Genomic DNA, 21420 nt, shown 5'->3' with positions numbered 1-21420 from the left:
TGGCAGATATAGGGTGTTTTGGTTGAGGTGGTGTGCAAAGTGAGAGGGTTAGGGAAAATGATTTGGTAAACAGAGAAGAAGTAGTAAAAGCTTTGCGGAAGATGAAAGCCGGCAAGGCAGCAGGTTTGGATGGTATTGCAGTGCAATTTATTAAAAAAGGGGGTGACTGTATTGTTGACTGGTTGGTAAGGTTATTTAATGTATGTATGACTCATGGTGAGGTGCCTGAGGATTGGCCGAATGCGTGCATAGTGCCATTGTACAAAGGCAAAGGGGATAAGAGTGAGTGCTCAAATTACAGAGGTATAAGTTTGTTGAATATTCCTGGTAAATCATATGGGAGGGTATTGATTGAGAGGGTGAAGGCATGTACAGAGCATCAGATTGGGGAAGAGCAGTGTGGTTTCAGAAGTGGTAGAGGATGTGTGGATCAGGTGTTTGCTTGAAGAATGTATGTGAGAAATACTTAGAAAAGCAAATGGATTTGTATGTATCATTTATGGATCTGGAGAAGGCATATGATAGAGTTGATAGAGATGCTCTGTGGAAGGTATTAAGAATGTATGGTGTGGGAGGCAAGTTGTTAGAAGCAGTGAAAAGTTTTTATCGAGGATGTAGGGCATGTGTACGTGTAGGAAGAGAGGAAGGTGATTGGTTCTCAGTGAATGTAGGTTTGCGGCAGGGGTGTGTGATGTCTCCATGGTTGTTTAATTTGTTTATGGATGGGGTTGTTAGGGAGGTGAATGCAAGAGTTCTGGAAAGAGGGGCAAGTATGAAGTCTGTTGTGGATGAGAGAGCTTGGGAAGTGAGTCAGTTGTTGTTCGCTGATGATACAGCGCTGGTGGCTGATTCATGTGAGAAACTGCAGAAGCTGGTGACTGAGTTTGGTAAACTGTGTGAAAGAAGAAAGTTAAGAGTAAATGTGAATAAGAGCAAGGTTATCAGGTACAGTAGGGTTGAGGGTCAAGTCAATTGGGAGGTAAGTTTGAATGGAGAAAAACTGGAGGAAGTGAAGTGTTTTAGATATCTGGGAGTGGATCTGGCAGCGGATGGAACCATGGAAGCGGAAGTGAATCATAGGGTGGGGGAGGGGGCGAAAATCCTGGGAGCCTTGAAGAATGTGTGGAAGTCGAGAACATTATCTCACAAAGCAAAAATGGGTATGTTTGAAGGAATAGTGGTTCCAACAATGTTGTATGGTTGCGAGGCGTGGGCTATGGATAGAGTTGTGCGCAGGAGGGTGGATGTGCTGGAAATGAGATGTTTGAGGACAATGTGTGGTGTGAGGTGGTTTGATCGAGTACGTAATGTAAGGGTAAGAGAGATGTGTGGAAATAAAAAGAGCGTGGTTGAGAGAGCAGAAGAGGGTGTTTTGAAATGGTTTGGGCACATGGAGAGAGTGAGTGAGGAAAGATTGACCAAGAGGATATATATGTCGGAGGTGGAGGGAACGAGGAGAAGTGGGAGACGAAATTGGAGGTGGAAAGATGGAGTGAAAAAGATTTTGTGTGATCGGGGCCTGAACATGCAGGTGGGTGAAAGGAGGGCAAGCAATAGGGTGAATTGGATCGATGTGGTATACCGGGGGGATGACGTCCTGTCAGTGGATTGAATCAGGGCATGTGAAGCGTCTGGGGTAAACCATGGAAAGCTGTGTAGGTATGTATATTTGCGTGTGTGGACGTATGTATATACATGTGTATGGGGGTGGGTTGGGCCATTTCTTTCGTTTGTTTCCTTGCGCTACCTCACAAACGCAGGAGACAGCGACAAAAAAAAAAAAAAAAAAGATGTTCTGGAAGGAGGTAAATAAAGTGCGTAAGACAAGGGAGCAAATGGGAACTTCAGTGAAGGGGGCTAATGGGGAGGTGATAACAAGTAGTGGTGATATGAGAAGGAGATGGAGTGAGTATTTTGAAGGTTTCTTGAATGTGTTTGATGATAGAGTGGCAGATATAGGGTGTTTTGGTCAAGGTGGTGTGCAAAGTGAGAGGGTTAGGGAAAATGATTTGGTAAACAGAGAAGAGGTAGTAAAAGCTTTGCGGAAGATGAAAGCCGGCAAGGCAGCAGGTTTGGATGGTATTGCAGTGGAATCTATTAAAAAAGGGGGTGACTCTATTGTTGACTGGTTGGTAAGGTTATTTAATGTATGTATGACTCATGGTGAGGTGCCTGAGGATTGGCCGAATGCGTGCATAGTGCCATTGTATAAAGGAAAAGAGGATAAGAGTGAGTGCTCAAATTTCAGAGGTATAAGTTTGTTGAGTATTCCTGGTAAATTATATGGGAGGGTATTGATTGAGAGGGTGAAGGCATGTACAGAGCATCGGATTGGGGAAGAGCAGTGTGGTTTCAGAAGTGGTAGAGGATGTGTGGATCAGGTGTTTGCTTTGAAGAATGTATGTGAGAAATACTTAGAAAAGCAAATGGATTTGTATGTAGCATTTATGGATCTGGAGAAGGCATATGATAGAGTTGATAGAGATGCTCTGTGGAAGGTATTAAGAATATATGGTGTGGGAGGCAAGTTGTTAGAAGCAGTGCAAAGTTTTTATCGAGGATGTAAGGCATGTGTACGTGTAGGAAGTGAGGAAAGTGATTGGTTCTCAGTGAATGTAGGTTTGCGGCAGGGGTGTGTGATGTCTCCATGGTTGTTTAATTTGTTTATGGATGGGGTTGTTAGGAAGGTGAATGCAAGAGTTTTGGAAAGAGGGGCAAGTATGAAGTCTGTTGTGGATGAGAGAGCTTGGGAAGTGAGTCAGTTGTTGTTCGCTGATGATACAGCGCTGGTGGCTGATTCATGTGAGAAACTGCAGAAGCTGGTGACTGAGTTTGGTAAAGTGTGTGAAAGAAGAAAGTTAAGAGTAAATGTGAATAAGAGCAAGGTTATTAGGTACAGTAGGGTTGAGGGTCAAGTCAATTGGGAGGTAAGTTTGAATGGAGAAAAACTGGAGGAAGTAAAGTGTTTTAGATATCTGGGAGTAGATCTGGCAGCGGATGGAACCATGGAAGCGAAAGTGAATCATAGGGTGGGGGAGGGGGCGAAAATCCTGGGAGCCTTGAAGAATGTGTGGAAGTCGAGAACATTATCTCACAAAGCAAAAATGGGTATGTTTGAAGGAATAGTGGTTCCAACAATGTTGTATGGTTGCGAGGCGTGGGCTATGGATAGAGTTGTGCGCAGGAGGGTGGATGTGCTGGAAATAAGATGTTTGAGGACAATGTGTGGTGTGAGGTGGTTTGATCGAGTAAGTAATGTAAGGGTAAGAGAGATGTGTGGAAATAAAAAGAGTGTGGTTGAGAGAGCAGAAGAGGGTGTTTTGAAATGGTTTGGGCACATGGAGAGAATGAGTGAGGAAAGATTGACCAAGAGAATATATGTGTTGGAGGTGGAAGGAACGAGGAGAAGTGGGAGACCAAATTGGAGGTGGAAAGATCGAGTGAAAAAGATTTTGAGTGATCGGGGCCTGAACATGCAGGAGGGTGAAAGGCGGGCAAGGAATAGAGTGAATTGGATCGATGTGGTATACTGGGGTTGACGTGCTGTCAGTGGATTGAATCAGGGCATGTGAAGCATCTGGGGTAAACCATGGAAAGTTGTGTGGGGCCTGGATGTGGAAAGGGAGCTGTGGTTTCGGGCATTATTGCATGACAGTTAGAGACTGAGTGTGAACGAATGGGGCCTTTGTTGTCTTTTGCTAGCGCTACCTCGCACATATGAGGGGGGAGGGGGATGGTATTCCATGTGTGGCAAGGTGGCGATGGGAATGAATAAAGGCAGACAGTGTGAATTGTGTGCATGGGTATATATGTATGTGCCTGTGTATGTATATATATGTGTACACTGAGATGTATAGGTATGTATATTTGCGTGTGTGGACGTGTATGTATATACATGTGTATGGGAGTGGGCTGGGCCACTTCTTTCATCTGTTTCCTTGTGCTACCTTGCAAACGCGGGAGACAGCGACAAAGGAAAATGAAAAATATTTAAAATAGTACTGATATGAATGAAACAGTGGCCATACCTTATCTGTATTATGGTGTAAATGTAACAGGAGGCAACCTATCCTTACGAATGGAGACTGCTCTCAACCCTCCAACTATCATGGTGTAAATGTAACAGTAGGCAGCCTATCCCTAAAATGGAGACTGCTCTCAACCCACCAACTATCATTCAATTGCTCTAACTTCTGATATCTGCAAGTTCTTTGAAACTCTCCTAAATTCTCACTATTTCAAACAGTTAGAATCCCACTAGCATAGATTTTGGAGTGCTAGGTCTACTGGTGATCTCTCATATGTGACTCAACTCTAACCCTCCTCTCTCAAAGAATTTGGTGACACTTGTTGCAGCCCCTAGCATCTCCAAAGCATATAAAAGGGTGCGGCATAAGTTTTTGCTTCCTAAATTCTCTTCCTTTGATTTCACTGCTTCTCTCTCTTTTCTATAAAATAGTTTCCTTTCTGGCCATTCCATCACATTAGTTCTTGATGCAGCAACTTCCCCCTCCTATCTTATCCCCATATGTGTTCCACTGGATTCTGTTCAATGCAGTAACTTGTCCCTCCTATCTTATCCCAAGTGGTGTTCCACAGGGTTCTGTCCCATCACCTACACTCTTTCTTCTCACAGTATATGATCCTCACTCTTCTACCTCAAACTCTATTCACTCTTATGCTAATGATTCCATTTTACATAGTTCAGCTCAATTTTCCTCCCTCTAATACTCATTCTCTTTCTCATACTGATCATATCTCCTCTCTCAGTTTTGACCAGAGCAGCATTTTGCACTAGGGAAGCAGTAACCTTGTGAAATTTAATAGTGCTAAAATACAATGTCTCCTTACATCTCTTTTGGAGAATCATTTGTTTCCCTATTTCCAGTTTCAAAACAGCACAATTCAACCTTGTAATAATTTGAAAATGATGGGCAAAACCATCTACTCCCAAAAGCTGGGTGTTGTATATATACCATAATTACTTTTCTTGTGATCAGCTGTTTCCATCTACAGGGATTGGATTCATCTAAGTATAGAATACTGCTCACACATGGGGGGAGGGTTCTCCCTCCACCTCCCTATTGACTAGAGTGGAATCTAAATCCTTCTGTCTCATAAATTTTCCTGGAATCACCTCTCTTCAACCTATCCTTTCTGTATACTACGATGCTGCTACTATCTTTATTCTACAGGTATTTATTTGGCCACAGTTCTCATGAACTGTTTGTACATGTCCCTACCTGTGAGTCTGGATCCATGTCAAGTGTTTGGTTGCTACTTCCTACAACTTGTGCATGAAGACCAGCCATTCAAGGATTGGCTATTATGATACCTTCTTTCCTCCAACAGCAAAGGTATGGAATTTTCTTCCATCTCATATCTTTCCCTCTTCATACATCCTTTCTTCCTTAAAGTCAGGTCTACAAACCCTTGCAGAACCCTGATCAATTTCTATTTTCTCTTCAACTTTTTTCTTTCACCCGAGGTAGCCTTGAGTGGACTATATTATTCAACCCTGCTGAGTCAGTCACAATAAAAGAAAATAAAAAACTATCTAACATGGCTGGGGTACCAGAAAATTATATAATGACCATGCATAACTAATGGATCAGCTGGAGGGATATAGACATCATTATCAAGTGGAGGTTGAAGATTGGCAGGGGGTGTGAGGACCAAGCTAAAGGCCACAACTACTGAATGATGGCTGGTCGAAGGGTAAATGATATAAGCTTAACCAGATGGCAAGGAATTAGACATTCCTAATCCCTATGGAACTCAAAAGTCTCTCAGCTCACAAAACAGACCAACACTGGAGAGAAAATCAGCCATCAGACACCATGATGACATCCATGGTCAGCCAAGATGAGGTTTGGGAGATACTGTCCTGATGTGAGGCATACAGTATACACTGGAAACATCTTTTATAATCATTCAATTACTTTATAATGTTTTCTGGTACATCTATGAAAATTCATACAAACTCTATTCCATGTATAATAAGCATAGCAAGGAAATGCATGACCATCAATTTTTTCAACTATCCACCATTAAAATCATACGTCATATGCATAAGATATGACAAGCTTGGTTTTCTTTCCCGCCGGTGCTATTGCCAAAGTGAAATAATCTACACACATCATCCAGCTTTGAACACAGACAATGAAATTACTGTAAACCAGAGAAATTCTTAGCAGGCTTGCAACAGATGTAAACACTGAAGTAAGTTTCCATATAAGCTCTCACTTACTTGGTATTTCTCATACCAAGAGTACCTTGACTTCTGCTACTTCTCAGGCCTCCCTTGCTCACAACGTCTACCAAGCAGTTTGCTTCTTCATCTAGAAACCCATCTGCAAAAACCTCTCACCATTTGCCTGAAACTGTGTATCAGCAGATGAACAAAAAAGGGGAAGTTTTGCTTGGAATACAAGAATTTTTGGAGAGAGGCAAAGACAGTCTCTTATTTTGAACTCTGAAAGATAAAATAATCCTCAAGGAAAAATAGAAGGCGCACCAGTGAAAAAGCACATCTCCCTGTCAACACTTCCATTTCTATAATTATCAACTGAGTTACTGGGAACCACAACCTCTTTACATTTTCACTTTTGGCAAGTAGAAGACAACAGAAGGCATCTCACTCAACCAACATATGTTTTGAAAATCATGGTTCTATCTATTTACATATCTGATGCCTGTTCAAACTGAAACTCCCTCAAAGGGGTGGCCGTGGCAACTGAGTCTCCAAAACTAGAAATTCTAATGCCGCTTCTTAGCCTTTAGTGCCTCACCCTTAACAGGCCACTGACAGAGGGCAAGTCTAGCACAGTGTTTGTAGTGCTTGAATCTTCAAAATCAAAATGTGCTTAATTTCAACTATTGCTATGGAATTTGAAGGATTCACAATGTCTCATTAGATGAAAGTAACTGATTTATTAATTGTCATAAACCTGACAAGCACCAATAAACATTTTGAAAATTATGGTAGGATTTTCAAAATCAAAATATGCATAATTTCAACTTTTACCAAAGCATTTGAAAGATTCAATATATCCCTTTAGATAGGAGAAATAGTTTGGGTTAAATGAAGGCATAAGCAAGAAAACTACAATAAGATGATCCCTAAGACATTTTAATAGTAAAGTACGTCATCACCAAGAACATAATATGCGAACAACTTTGGCAGTGGCGATATGATGCACCAATATAGCATCGTGTTCTGCCATTTTTTCTTAATAGCTTTGAAACTTACCATCATTCTCAATACATTACCTTCATCATCACTAGTCATATCAAGTTCATCCTTCAGCTTAGTTGGGATCAAAGGCCTAGCAGAGCAGAAGATCAATTTTCCAAAATCCAGCACAACTAAGGTAGCATTTTTATCCTTAAAATGTTCTGGGATGATGATCTGTGGTGCTGATATGTCTAGTTTTATGTCCCAACGCTTTCTTGTCATCTGTTAAAATGATTTCAAGTGAATATATCATAAAAATTACAAAAAGTGCCAGATACATAATGACCATAAATCAAAAATAAGACAGCATATCTAAAGAGAAAGATACAAAAAAAATTGATAACTTTGCATGACCAAAGCAATTCTAAAGAATGCCAATAAATTTCCTCTTCAAAGGAGAAGTGGCTCAAAACTAAAGCCTACTAAAATTTTAAAATCATACTACTCTAAACAAAAAAAAAAGTAATTATAATAGAGACAGAATATTAGGTTTAATACAATGTTGGGATGCCATAACTATGTTAAACTTTTGTAACCAACTCTATATTAAGATTTTTGCTCTACCTATCTATGTATCATCATCCCTCCATTTCCAATTCAATGGGTTGGATTAGGTACACACAGCTCTACAACATCAATCACCTTTTTCTTTCTTTTTACATTGTTAACCATGTCCAGTTTGTTAAAGTGAAATATGAACTTCCATATCTATCACAGTATTTCATAATTTTCACTTTACACACTAAGCTGATACATCAAATGAGACTAAAGACTCCATTAATACCTCTTTCATACACAAAAAATTCTTTTATTTCAATCCCCTGTAATTCATTTGACATCTGTCTATCAATCTATATCTCTGATGCCCATTCCCTTCAGGAACTCCTATAAAGGGGGCGGCTACAGCAAGAGAGTTTCCACTTATTCTTGTCCTTACATGCCTCCCATGCAAACACAGTTTCATGCATTCTTCCACTAATTATCTCCCTTTAGTACTTTTCCACTTTAATTCCTCATGTCACAGGTGGTCTTCCACTCACACCAACCTCTTTAATCATACTATCATACACTCTCCTCGTAAACTCACAGTCTTGCATTCTTTCCACATGCCTAAACCACCTTAAAGTAATAATTCACACCCACTCTACCACTGCACTATTCATTCACTTTGTTTCCTGCCATACCAAATCTGATATACACTCCCTCATCGTCTTTTTTCATTCCATCCAGCCATAACCCATGCTCATATCAAACAGCTCACTTCTACAGCCTGGATTCTTGACCTCTGTGACTCATTCCACGTCCATGTTTTGGCTAAATAGGTCAGGGCCAGGAGGAATGCTGACCCTTTATCCTTTCTTCATTTCCTTACATACAACTCTAACCATCACTATTCTATTATAGGACCCTGTACTGCTCTCTCCCTTATCACTCATTCAATAATAATCAAACTTACTTAAGATAGCTCCTAAATACTTATATTCTCTCACCTCTTCCAGTCTTTCTACCCCACATCTATAACACAGTTTAGTAAACTTTCATCTTTCACTCTACATGGTTTTGCAAAATCTATACTTTCACTCTATTTCCTTTCAAGTACCATAGCTTTACTTTTATTTGCATTTACCCTCAACCACCCATGCTTACACATCATAAAACACAGTTACAACCTTCTGCAATTTCTCTTCACTTTCAGCAGACAACTCAGTATCATCCACAAATAGATTTGTCACTAGCCACCATACTTCAGCACCACACTCCAACTTCGCACCTCATTCTCCTTGTTTTGTTTTCACCTCTCTTATCACTCCATCCATACATATGTTTTAAAAAGCCATGGTGACGTCACACAGCACTGCCTCGAACCCATATGTACAACAAAACTTTCACACAATTCTCCATCCACTCTTACATATGCATTTGCTACCCTGTGAAAGGCTTTCATACTGTCGAACAGCTGTCCCCTTTCTTGCTATTCTTAACAAATCCCATAAAACATTCCACTCAATTGTGTTGTATGCTTTCTCCAGAGACATAAAAGCTGCATACAGCTTCTTTCATTTTGTTAGATCATTTTCTTCAATCATTTATCATTTTCTTCAATCATTTTCACCAAAAAAAATTCAGATCCACATATGACCTACTTTTCCTAAAACCACCTTGCTCCTCACTTATTTTGCATTCAGTCACTTCCATCACTCTGTCAATCACCACTCTTGTATACACAAATCCTGGTATAATAACAGATCTATTCCCTATAATTGCTACAGAAATCCTAAGCAACTTTTCCTTAGAATAAAGGAACAGTAACAGCTTTCAACCAATCCTCAAGCACAACTCTATCACACTTTATTCTCCATACTTCAACATTTCAGCTGTAATCCCACCCATTTCTAGTGCCTTTCCTACCAACAGCCTCATTAATGCCCTTTTTACCTTCCTTCTTGCTATAGTTTATGCATTTGCATCCTTTTCCTTCCATCCTCCATACCCATGCATTTAACAACTGCTGCCTCTCAAAATACTTCCTCCAGCTTCCTTTCACTTCCTTTTGATTCAGCAAGTACCCTTCCTGACTTCTCACATTAACATTTACACACTTACTTCCACCTCTCTCTTTTCACCTCCTTCCTGTTTCTATAATTTTTTCAATTAACATTCTTCTAAAATCATCATTTGCTCTTTCTTTGCTTTCTTCTATCAGCTCCTTAACATTCCTCTCAAACAACTTTCATTCTTCCCTCCCCCTTTGCTGAACTTCCACTAATACAACCCTTTTGAGCAATCTACCATATGCTTTTTTTCTTCTTTTCCACAGCATTTCTAATCTCATCCATCTAACATGCATTTCCCTTTTTATTCTTATATCTCACAACCTTGTATCCAACTACAACCTTTAACAATCTTTAAACATTTTAAACATTTCATTCACACATGACTGCATCCCTATATTTCCTGCACTTTCATCCAAACTTTGGGTCATCATACTCTTCCTTACACCTATCTCCACTTCTCCCTGATCCTTACCCCAACAAGAGCTGCAAAATGCTAAGCCTTCAAAGAATCCTCTCATAACTCAAGCATCCACCACAGTCTTTCTTAACCTTTAATCCACTACCACTTTCATCATCTTTCATTCATGTATACCTGTGGATCATACTGTGATGAAAAAAGGTGTTTGCAAGGAATAAACCCTTCTCAGTACAGACATCCACAAAATTACTACTATTCTCATTTACTCCAGGCACTTCCCATTTACTATCTCACTAATTTCATCACATCCCATTACAATTACATTTCTATCCTTTCCAAAACTATTTATAAAGTGATTCACGTTTCTTCAGAAATGCTTCATTTCATCATTACCTCCTACAATTTTCATATTCACAAACACATATACACATGCCCATGCATACTTCACAGCTCCAGCCTCTCTTTTCACTCACACTATTCTTGATTCATTTTTTCTATCCATTGTAACACCCTCCCATATTCTAGAGGATTGTACATTTGCACATGCTTCTTTCCCTATTCCCTGATAATTTACATTCATTATCATCCTTAACACTCCTTCCACATCCTCCTACAACTAGCATTCATTCTTTCCATTTCACTCCATACACCCTGCTCATGGATATGGGTTTTCCTTATCCCTAGCATATCTAAACTATAACTTACAAATTTCTCCATAAGCTCCCTCCTCTTACCCTCACCATTCATCCCATACACATTCAGGGCCATCACCCTTAATCGCTCATCCTTTTACTCCCTGGCATAACTGAAGACTCAAGTGCTGCTTTCTAGCCTTTTGTGCCTCACCCTTAATAGGCACCTGGCAGAGGGTAACTCCAATGCAGTGTTAGACAGAAGCAGCAGGGCTCTCATACTCTTCAAAAAATTGCAACATCAGCACACTTTTTTTTCTATTGGCTTGATGGAGGTAGGTAATGCTTCCTCTTCTGTTCCATCTCTAAGGGCTTAATAACAAGGTCATTCCAGAGAGATAGAGTATCCCCATGAGGCAGTGAAATTCAAAACTTTTCCTAACTTTTGAGGTTGTATCGCAGTAGCAGCACTTCCAAACCTCACAAATAATGATAATGCCATTGTTACAGCATATACCTAGCCAAAGTTGAGCTTCTAACTGCATCTATCCATCTCTCCCATGGTCTAACTTCTCCTCCTTGTACCTTTTACTGCATTACACCATAGAGCACCTTCTTCAAACCTATGACCTTGCATTCTACATGACCTGACCATCACAAGCACCTTCTTCAAACCTATCATCTTCCTTGCATTCTACATGACCTGACTATCACAAAAGTACAATTCAATAGTCATTTACAAGAAAAAAGGAGATGAGGTACCATACAATGTCCTCTGGAACAATAACCAGTTTGACAGAGGAGGGAATCATTAAGTAAACGTGCATATACATATGCTCTAGAAACAATGCATCTGCTCCATCATCAACTATCCTCATTTGCCTAGTTTTCCACCTTCTCAAAAGAATATACAGCAAAACTGCAACTATACAAAATATAGCATTCAGAACAATCACTGGTTTCTTGCTATCACAAACTTTCATCATCTACACAATGAAAGAAAGATCCCTAATACAATCCCATCTCAACATGCTTGGCACTCAATTTTATGCTTAATCGTCAGGTCAAGTAAGGTCACCGCTGAGCCAACAAGATTACAGAGCATCACCATCTACAGATAAGTGTCCCCTCACTTATATTTACATTTATTTACCCTTCAATTCATATCTGTGTAAGTTTTCATTACAATGCACCAACTGCTTGTTACCCATGTACAATCAGGGGTCAGTATTCTATCAAGAATCTTATGGCAATGGAACCAAATGGAGCTTAAAAAGACAGCTCAAAGTAAACCATAGTAATCTTTGGCTGTTCTAAGTAAACCATAGTAATCTGGAAAATAAGATTAAAATAAATGATATAAGTGAAACTGAGGCAGTGCTCAAAGTTTTAACTGCAGAAAACCTAATATTCAGGGACATGGCAGAGTTCTGAAAAGGGTTGCCATGATCTCATACTCACTACCTTCTCCCAGTGCCTGTATCCCCCTGCCCCTAGTCTACCCCTCCCTTGCTTACATCCTCCTCACCCAACCTACCCTCCAATAACCATTCAACACCTACTGCCTGCCCCATCCCTCCATCACCTAAACCTTTCCTCCACCAAACCTATACCCTCACAACCAAACAGCATTCAGTACCTGCCCCCTCAGACCCTCCTAGACTTTATCATGTTCATCACACCCCACAGCATCCTCCTTGCTTCCTCCTCTCACCATCACCTAAACTCTCTTCACCTTCAGCCAAACCCCCAACTAAATTTCCAGTCCCATTCCTTCAGTTAAAGCCCTCTCTTGCCCTAACCCTTAACCTCCTCCAAGTTTATGTCACACTATTCAAGCTATTCCCCTCCCCCTTCCTCATGGGATCATTTTACCCCCATACCTCCCACCCACCCCCACTGGCACTTCTAAGTGTTTCTCACACATTCTTCAAAGCAAATACCTGATCCGCATATCCTCTACCACACCTGAAACCACATTGTTCCTCCCTTATCTGATGTTTTGTGCAGGCCATCATCCTCTCAATCACCACTCTCCTACACAACTTGCCAAGTATACTTAACAAGTAATTCAAACATTCATAAATCATATTATCTCTATTTTCATCAAACTCACACAAGTAATCGTAATCATGTATATTAGCTAGGGAGAGAGAGAGAGAACACAGACAAGAGAAATGGCAAATACTGACAAACAAAGAGAGGGGTGAAGATGCATTTTGATATGCCAGGTTGATGAACCAAGATGGTAACACAGAGACTAGTAAACAAATGATACCATACAAACATCAACAAATATTTATATACAAATTTCTCTTTGACTGAGTAAGTAATGAAAGGGTAAGTGAGATGTGTAATAAACAGAGTGTGGTCGAGAGAGCAGAAGGGGGTGTGTTAAAATGGCATGCACATATGGAGAGAATGAGTGAGAAAAGGTTGACAAAGAGCATATATGAGTAAGAAGTGGAGGGAACAACAAAAGCAGGGAGACCAAATTGGAGATGGAAGGATGGGATGAAAAGGATTTTGAGTGATCGGGGCCTGAACATGCAGGAGGGTGAAAGGCATGTTTGGAATAAAGTGAACTGGAACATGCTGTCAATGGACTGAACCAGGGCATGTGAAACATTCGGGCTGAACCATGGAGAGGTCTGTGGGGCCTGGATGTGGACAGGTACCTGTGGTTTCAGTGCATTACACATGACAGCTAGTGTATGGATGTGAGTAGATGTGGCCTTCCTTTATCTGTTTCTAGGCGCTAACTCACTGATGCAGGGGCAGCAATCAGGTGTGGGGGAGAACACAATGTATATGTTATAATCATTTTCTTTTCTTTCATGAATTTGTGGTTTCCTGTGGGGTGGAGAGGTCTTAAGAAAGGATGATGGCGAGTAAGTATGAATGTGTACATGTGCATATATGTGTAAGTATGCATATGTGTAAGAGTATATATATATATGTATATGGGAACATCATTGAAGGGGCAAGAGGGAAGTAAATCAGGCAATGATGAAGTGAGAAGCTCTGTTGAATGTGTTTGATGATACAGTGGCAGATGTAGGGTGTTTTGGTTGGGGTGGTGTGTAAAGCGAGAGGGTTCAGGGAGAATGGTTTGATGAACAGAGAGATAGTGAAAGTTTTGCAGAAGATGAAATAAAGCAAGATGGCAGGTTTGGAAGGTACTGCAGTTGAATTTATTAAGAAAAATGGTGATGGTGTTATTAATTGGTTGGTAAGGATATTCAATGTATGTATGGATCATGATGAAGTGCCTGAGGGTTGGTGAAACACGTGCATATCACCACTGTACAAAGGCAAAGGGGATAGAAGTGGGTGTTTAAACTATAGATGCATAAGTTTGTTGAGTACTTCTTGGAAATTATATGGGAGGATATTGATCGAGAGGGTGAAGGCATGTACACAGCATCAGAGTGGGGAAGAGCAGTATAGTTCCAGAAGTGGTAGGGGATGTGTGGATCAGATGTTTGCTTTGAAGAATGTATGTGAGAAATACTTAGAAAAACAAATGTACGTAGCATTTATGGATCTGGAGAAGGTATAAGATAGGGTTGACAGACATGCTTTGTGGATGGTTTTAAGAATATATGGTGAGGGAGGTGAGCTGCTAGAAGCAGTGAAAAGTTTTTACTAGTAGGTCATTCTGCGGCAGGGGTATGTGATGTCTCCATGGTTGTTTAATTTGTTCATGGATAGGGTGGTTAGGGAGGTAAATGCATGTGTTTTGGAGAGAGGGGCGAGTATGCAGTCTGTTAGGGATGAAAGGGCCTGGGAATTGAGTCAGTTGTTCGTGGATGATACAGCTCTGGTGGCTGATTCAAGTGAGAAACCGCAGAAGTTGGTGACTGAGTTTGATAAAGCGTGTGAAAGGAGAAAGTTGAGAGGAAAATGTGAATAAGAGCAAAGTTATTAGGTTCAGTAGGTCTAAGGGGACAGGTTAATTGGGATGTTAGTTTGAATGGAGAAAAATTGGAGGAAGTAAAGCATTTTAAATATCTGGTAGTGGACTTAACAGCAAATGGAACCATGGAAATGGAAGCAAGTCAAAGGGTGGGTGAGGGGGTAAATGTTCTGGAAGCAATGAAAAATGTGTGGAAGGAGAGAACATTATCTCAGAGAGCAAAAAAGGGTATGTTTGAAGGAATAGTAGTTCCAACATTATATGGTTGCAAGGCATGAGCTATGGATACGGTTGTATGGAGGAGGGTGGGTGCGTTGGAAATGAAATGTTTTAGGACAAAATGTGGTGTGAGGTGGTTTGATGGAGTAAGCAATGAAAGGTTAAGAAAGATGTGTGGAAATAAGAAGTGTGGTTGAGAGAGAAGAAGAGGGTGTTGAAATGGCTTGGACATATGGAGATAATGAGGGAGGAAAGATTGACCAAGAGGATATGTGTATCAGAGGTGGAGGGAACAAGGAGAAGTGGGAGACCAAAGTGGAGGTGGAAGGACGGAGAGAAAAAGATTCTGAGTGATCGGGGACTGAACATACAGGGGGGTGAAAGGCGTGCAAGGAACAGAGTGAATTGGAATGATGTGGTATACCGGGGTTGATGTGCTGTCAATGGATTGAAACAGGGGATGTGAAGCATCTGGGGTAAACCATGGAAAGTTCTGTGAGGCCTGGATGTGGAAAGGGAGCGGTGGTTTTGGTGCATTACACATGACAGCTAGAGACTGAGTGTGAATGAGAGTGGCCTTTGTTGTCTTTTCTCAGCGCTACCTTGCGTGAACGCGGGGAAAGGGGGGGGTGCCATTTCATGTGTGGCAGGGGGAATGGATGAAGGCATGTGTATATATGTATATGTCTGTGTAAGAATATGTATGTATACATTAAGATGTACAGGTATGTATATATGCACGTGAGGGCGTTTATGTATATACATGTCAATGTGGGTAGGTTGGGCCATTCTTTTGTCTGTATCCTTGCGCTAACTTGCTAATGCGGGAGACGACAAAGTATAATAAATATAAAATGAAATATATATATATATATATATATATATATATATATATATATATATATATATATATATATATATATATATAAATAAATAAATAAATAAATAAAGAAAGAAAGAAAGAACAGAGAAGGGGGCCAGGTGAGGATATTCCCTCAAAGGCCCAGTCCTCTGTTCTTGGCGCTACCTCGCTAATGCGGGAAATGGCGAATAGCATGAAAGAAAAGAAAGATATATATATATATATATATATATATATATATATATATATATATATATATATATATATATATATATATATATATATTATTATTATTATATATATATACAGTAAAAGCTTTGCGGAAGATGAAAGCCGGCAAGGCAGCAGGTTTGGATGGTATTGCAGTGGAATTTATTAAAAAAGGGGGTGACTGTATTGTTGACTGGTTGGTAAGGTTATTTAATGTATGTATGACTCATGGTGAGATGCCTGAGGACTGGCGGAATGCGTGCATAGTGCCATTGTACAAAGGCAAAGGGGATAAGAGTGAGTGCTCAAATTACAGAGGTATAAGTTTGTTGAGTATTCCTGGCAAATTATATGGGAGGGTATTGATTGAGAGGGTGAAGGCATGTACAGAGCATCAGATTGGGGAAGAGCAGTGTGGTTTCAGAAGTGGTAGAGGATGTGTGGATCAGGTGTTTGCTTTGAAGAATGTATGTGAGAAATACTTAGAAAAGCAAATGGATTTGTATGTAGCATTTATGGATCTGGAGAAGGCATATGATAGAGTTGATAGAGATGCTCTGTGGAAGGTATTAAGAATATATGGTGTTGGAGGCAAGTTGTTAGAAGCAGTGAAAAGTTTTTATCGAGGATGTAAGGCATGTGTATGTGTAGGAAGAGAGGAAAGTGATTGGTTATCAGTGAATGTAGGTTTGCGGCAGGGGTGTGTGATGTCTCCATGGTTGTTTAATTTGTTTATGGATGGGGTTGTTAGGGAGGTGAATGCAAGAGTTTCGGAAAGAGGGGCAAGTATGAAGTCTGTTGGGGATGAGAGAGCTTGGGAAGTGAGTCAGTTGTTGTTCGCTGATGATACAGCGCTGGTGGCTGATTCATGTGAGAAACTACAGAAGCTGGTGACTGAGTTTGGTAAAGTGTGTGAAAGAAGAAAGTTAAGAGTAAATGTGAATAAGAGCTAGGTTATTAGGTACAGTAGGGTTGAGGGTCAAGTCAACTGGGAGGTGAGTTTGAATGGAGAAAAACTGGAGGAAGTGAAGTGTTTTAGATATCTGGGAGTGGATCTGGCAGCGGATGGAACCATGGAAGCGGAAGTGGATCATAGGGTGGGGGAGGGGGCCAAAATTCTGGGAGCCTTGAAGAATGTGTGGAAGTCGAGAACATTATCTCGGAGAGCAAAAATGGGTATGTTTGAAGGAATAGTGGTTCCAACAATGTTGTATGGTTGCGAGGCGTGGACTATGGATAGAGTTGTGCGCAGGAGGATGGATGTGCTGGAAATGAGATGTTTGAGGACAATGTGTGGTGTGAGGTGGTTTGATCGAGTAAGTAACGTAAGGGTAAGAGAGATGTGTGGAAATAAAAAGAGCGTGGTTGAGAGAGCAGAGGAGGGCGTTTTGAAATGGTTTGGTCACATGGAGAGAATGAGTGAGGAAAGATTGATCAAGAGGATATATGTGTCGGAGGTGGAGGGAACGAGGAGAAGAGGGACACCAAATTGGAGGTGGAAAGATGGAGTGAAAAAGATTTTGTGTGATCGGGGCCTGAACATGCAGGAGGGTGAAAGGAGGGCAAGGAATAGAGTGAGTTGGAGCGATGTGGTATACCGGGGTTGACGTGCTGTCAGTGGATTGAATCAAGGCATGTGAAGAGTCTGGGGTAAACCATGGAAAGCTGTGTAGGTATGTATATTTGCGTGTGTGGACGTATGTATATACATGTGTATGGGGGGGGGTTGGGCCATTTCTTTCGTCTGTTTCCTTGCGCTACCTCGCAAATGCGGGAGACAGCGACAAAGTATAATAAATATAAAATATATATATATATATATATATATATATATATATATATATATATATATATATATATATATATATATATTTTTTTTTTTTTCATACTATTCGCCATTTCCCGCGATAGCGAGGTAGCGTTAAGAACAGAGGACTGGGCCTTTGAGGGAATATCCTCACCTGGCCCCCTTGTCTGTTCCTTCTTTTTGAAAAAAAAAAAAAAAAAAAAAAAAAAAAGAGAGGGGAGGATTTCCAGCCCCCCGCTCCCTTCCCTTTTAGTCGCCTTCTACGACACGCAGGGAATACGTGGGAAGTATTCTTTCTCCCCTATCCCCAGGGATAATATATATATATATATATATATATATATATATATATATATATATATATATATATATTATCCCTGGGGATAGGGGAGAAAGAATCCTTCCCACGTATTCCCTGCGTGTCGTAGAAGGCGAATAAAAGGGGAGGGAGCGGGGGGCTGGAAATCCTCCCCTCTCGTTTTTTTTTAATTTTCCAAAAGAAGGAACGGAGAAGGGGGCCAGGTGAGGATATTCCCTCAGAGGCCCAGTCCTCTGTTCTTAACGCTACCTCGCTATCGCGGGAAATGGCGAAAAGTATGAAAAAAAAAAAAATATATATATATATATATATATATATATATATATATATATATATATATATATATATATATATCTTTTCTTTCAAACTATTCGCCATTTCCCGCATTAGCGAGGTAGCGTTAAGAACAGAGGACTGGGCCTTTGAGGGAATACCCTCACCTGGCCCAATTCTCTGTTCCTTCTTTTGAAAAAAAAAAAAACGAGAGGGGAGGATTTCCAGCCCCCCGCTCCCTCCCCTTTTAGTCGCCTTCTACGACACGCAGGGAATACGTGGGAAGTATTCTTAATCCCCTATATATATATATATATATATATATATATATATATATATGTTTGCTTTGAAGAATGTATGTGAGAAATACGTAGAAAAGCAAATGGATTTGCATGTAGCATTTATGGATCTGGAAAAGGCATATGATAGAGTTGATAGAGATGCTCTGTGGAAAGTGCTAAGAATATATGGTGTGGGAGGCAAGCTGTTAGAAGCAGTGAAAAGTTTTTATCGAGGTTGTAAGGCATGTGTACGTGTAGGAAGAGAGGAAAGTGATTGGTTCTCAGTGAATGTAGGTTTGCGGCAGGGGTGTGTGATGTCTCCATGGTTGTTTAATTTGTTTATGGATGGGGTTGTTAGGGAGGTGAATGCAAGAGTTTTGGAAAGAGGGGCAAGTATGAAGTCTGTTGGGGATGAGTAAGCTTGGGAAGTGAGTCAGTTGTTGTTCGCTGATGATACAGCGCTGGTGGCTGATTCGTGTGAGAAACTGCAGAAGCTGGTGACTGAGTTTGGTAAAGTGTGTGAAAGAAGAAAGTTAAGAGTAAATGTGAATAAGAACAAGGTTATTAGGTACAGTAGGGTTGAGGGTCAAGTCAATTGGGAGGTAAGTTTGAATGGAGAAAAACTGGAGGAAGTAAAGTGTTTTAGATATCTGGGAGTGGATCTGGCAGAGGATGGAACCATGGAAGCAGAAGTGAATCATAGGGTGGGGGAGGGGGCGAAAATCCTGGGAGCCTTGGAGAATGTTTGGAAGTCGAGAACATAATCTCGGAAAGCAAAAATGGCTATGTTTGAAGGAATAGTGGTTCCAACAATGTTGTGTGGTTGCGAGGCGTGGGCTATGGAAAGAGTTGTGCGCAGGAGGGTGGATGTGCTGGAAATGAGATGTTTGAGAACAATATGTGGTGTGAGGTGGTTTCATCGAGTAAGTAATAATAGGGTAAGAGAGATGTGTGGAAATAAAATAAGTGTGGTTGAGAGAGCAGAAGAATGTGTTTTGAAATGGTTTGGGCACATGGAGAGAATGAGTGAGGAAAGATTGACAAAGAGGATATATGTGTCGGAGGTGGAGGGAACGAGGAGAAGTGGGAGACCAAATTGGAGGTGGAAAGATGGAGTGAAAAAGATTTTGAGTGATCGGGGCCTGAACATGCAGGAGGGTGAAAGGCGGGCAAGGAATAGAATGAATTGGATCAATGTGGTATACAGGGGTCGACGTGCTGTCAATGGATTAAATCAGGGCATGTGAAGCGTCTAGGGTAAACCATGGAAAGTTCTGTGGGGCCTGGATGTGGAAAGGGAGCTGTGGTTTTGGGCATTATTACATGACAGCTAGAGACTGAGTGTGAACAAATGGGGCCTTTGTTGTCTTTTCCTAGCGCTACCTCGCACACATGAGGGGGGAGGGGGATGTTATTCCATGTGTGGAGAGGTGGCGATGGGAATAAATAAAGGCAGACAGTATGAATTATGTACATGTGTATATATGTATATGTCTGTGTGTGTATATATATATATGTGTACATTGAGATGTATAGGTATGTATATTTGCGTGTGTGGACGTGTATGTATATACATGTGTATGTTGGTGGGTTGGGCCATTTTTCGTCTGTTTCCTTGCGCTACCTCACTAATGCGGGAGACAGCGACAAAGCAAAATTAATAAATGTAAATATTATCCCTGGGGATAGGGGAGAAAAAATACTTCCCATGTATTCCCTGCATGCCGTAGGCGACTAAAAGGGAAGGGAGCAGGGGCTGGAAATCCTCCCCTCATTTATTTTTTTATTTTTCCAAAAGAAGGAGCAAAGAAGGGGGCCTTGTGAGGATTTTCCCTCAAAGGCCCAGTCCTCTGTTCTTAACGCTACCTCGCTAATGCGGGAAATGGCGAATAGTATATACATACACGTCCACACACGCAAATATACATACCTATACATCTCAACATATACATATATATACACTCTTAGACATATACATATATATAGATGTACATAATTCATGCTGTCTGCCTTTATTCATTCCTGTCGTCACCCTGCTGCACATGAAATGACAGCCCCCTCCCCCCGCATGTGCATGAGTAGCGCTAGGAAAAGACAACAAAGGCCACATTCGCTCACACTCAGTCTCTACCTGTCATGTATAATGCTCCGAAACCACAGCTCCCTTTCCACATCCAGGCCCCACAAAACTTTTCATGGTTTACCCCAGACGCTTCACATGCCGTGGTTCAATCCATTGACAGCACATCGACCCCAGTGTACCACATCGTTCCAATTCACTCTATTCCTTGCATGCCTTTCACCTTCCTGCATGCTCAGGCCCCAATCACTCAAAATCTTTTTCACTCTATCTTTCCACCTCCAATTTGGTCTCCCACTTCTCCTCGTTCCCTCCACCTCTGACACGTATATCCTCTTTGTCAATCTTTCCTCACTCATTCTCTCCATTTGACCAAACCATTTCAAAACACCCTCTTCTGCTCTCTCAACCACACTCGTTTTATTACCACACATTTCTCTTACCCATTCATTACTTACTTGATCAACCCACCTCACACCACATATTTTCCTCAAACATCTCATTTCCAGCACATCCATCCTCCTCCGCACAACTCTATCCATAGCCCAAGCCTCGCAACCATATAACATTGTTGGAACCACTATTCCTTCAAACATACTCAGTTTTGC

The 21420-nt window shown here is 40.9% G+C and overlaps 1 protein-coding gene across 1 annotated transcript in view; it reads right to left on the bottom strand.

Annotated features, from left to right (window-relative positions):
• The window catches only part of Vps13D (vacuolar protein sorting 13D), a 772012-nt gene that overhangs the window by 692326 nt on the left and 58266 nt on the right, over positions 1-21420 (bottom strand). The window contains exon 8 of the mRNA XM_071670877.1: positions 7273-7459. Within this exon, the coding sequence (XP_071526978.1) occupies positions 7273-7459 (187 nt within the window). The remainder of the gene's footprint in view (positions 1-7272; positions 7460-21420) is intronic.

The sequence above is a fragment of the Panulirus ornatus genome, chromosome 16 (assembly GCF_036320965.1).
Source record: "Panulirus ornatus isolate Po-2019 chromosome 16, ASM3632096v1, whole genome shotgun sequence".
NCBI classification, from domain to species: domain Eukaryota; kingdom Metazoa; phylum Arthropoda; class Malacostraca; order Decapoda; family Palinuridae; genus Panulirus; species Panulirus ornatus.
The sequence above is the reverse complement of the archived record's forward strand: the minus strand, read 5'-3'. Positions and strand labels throughout refer to the sequence as shown.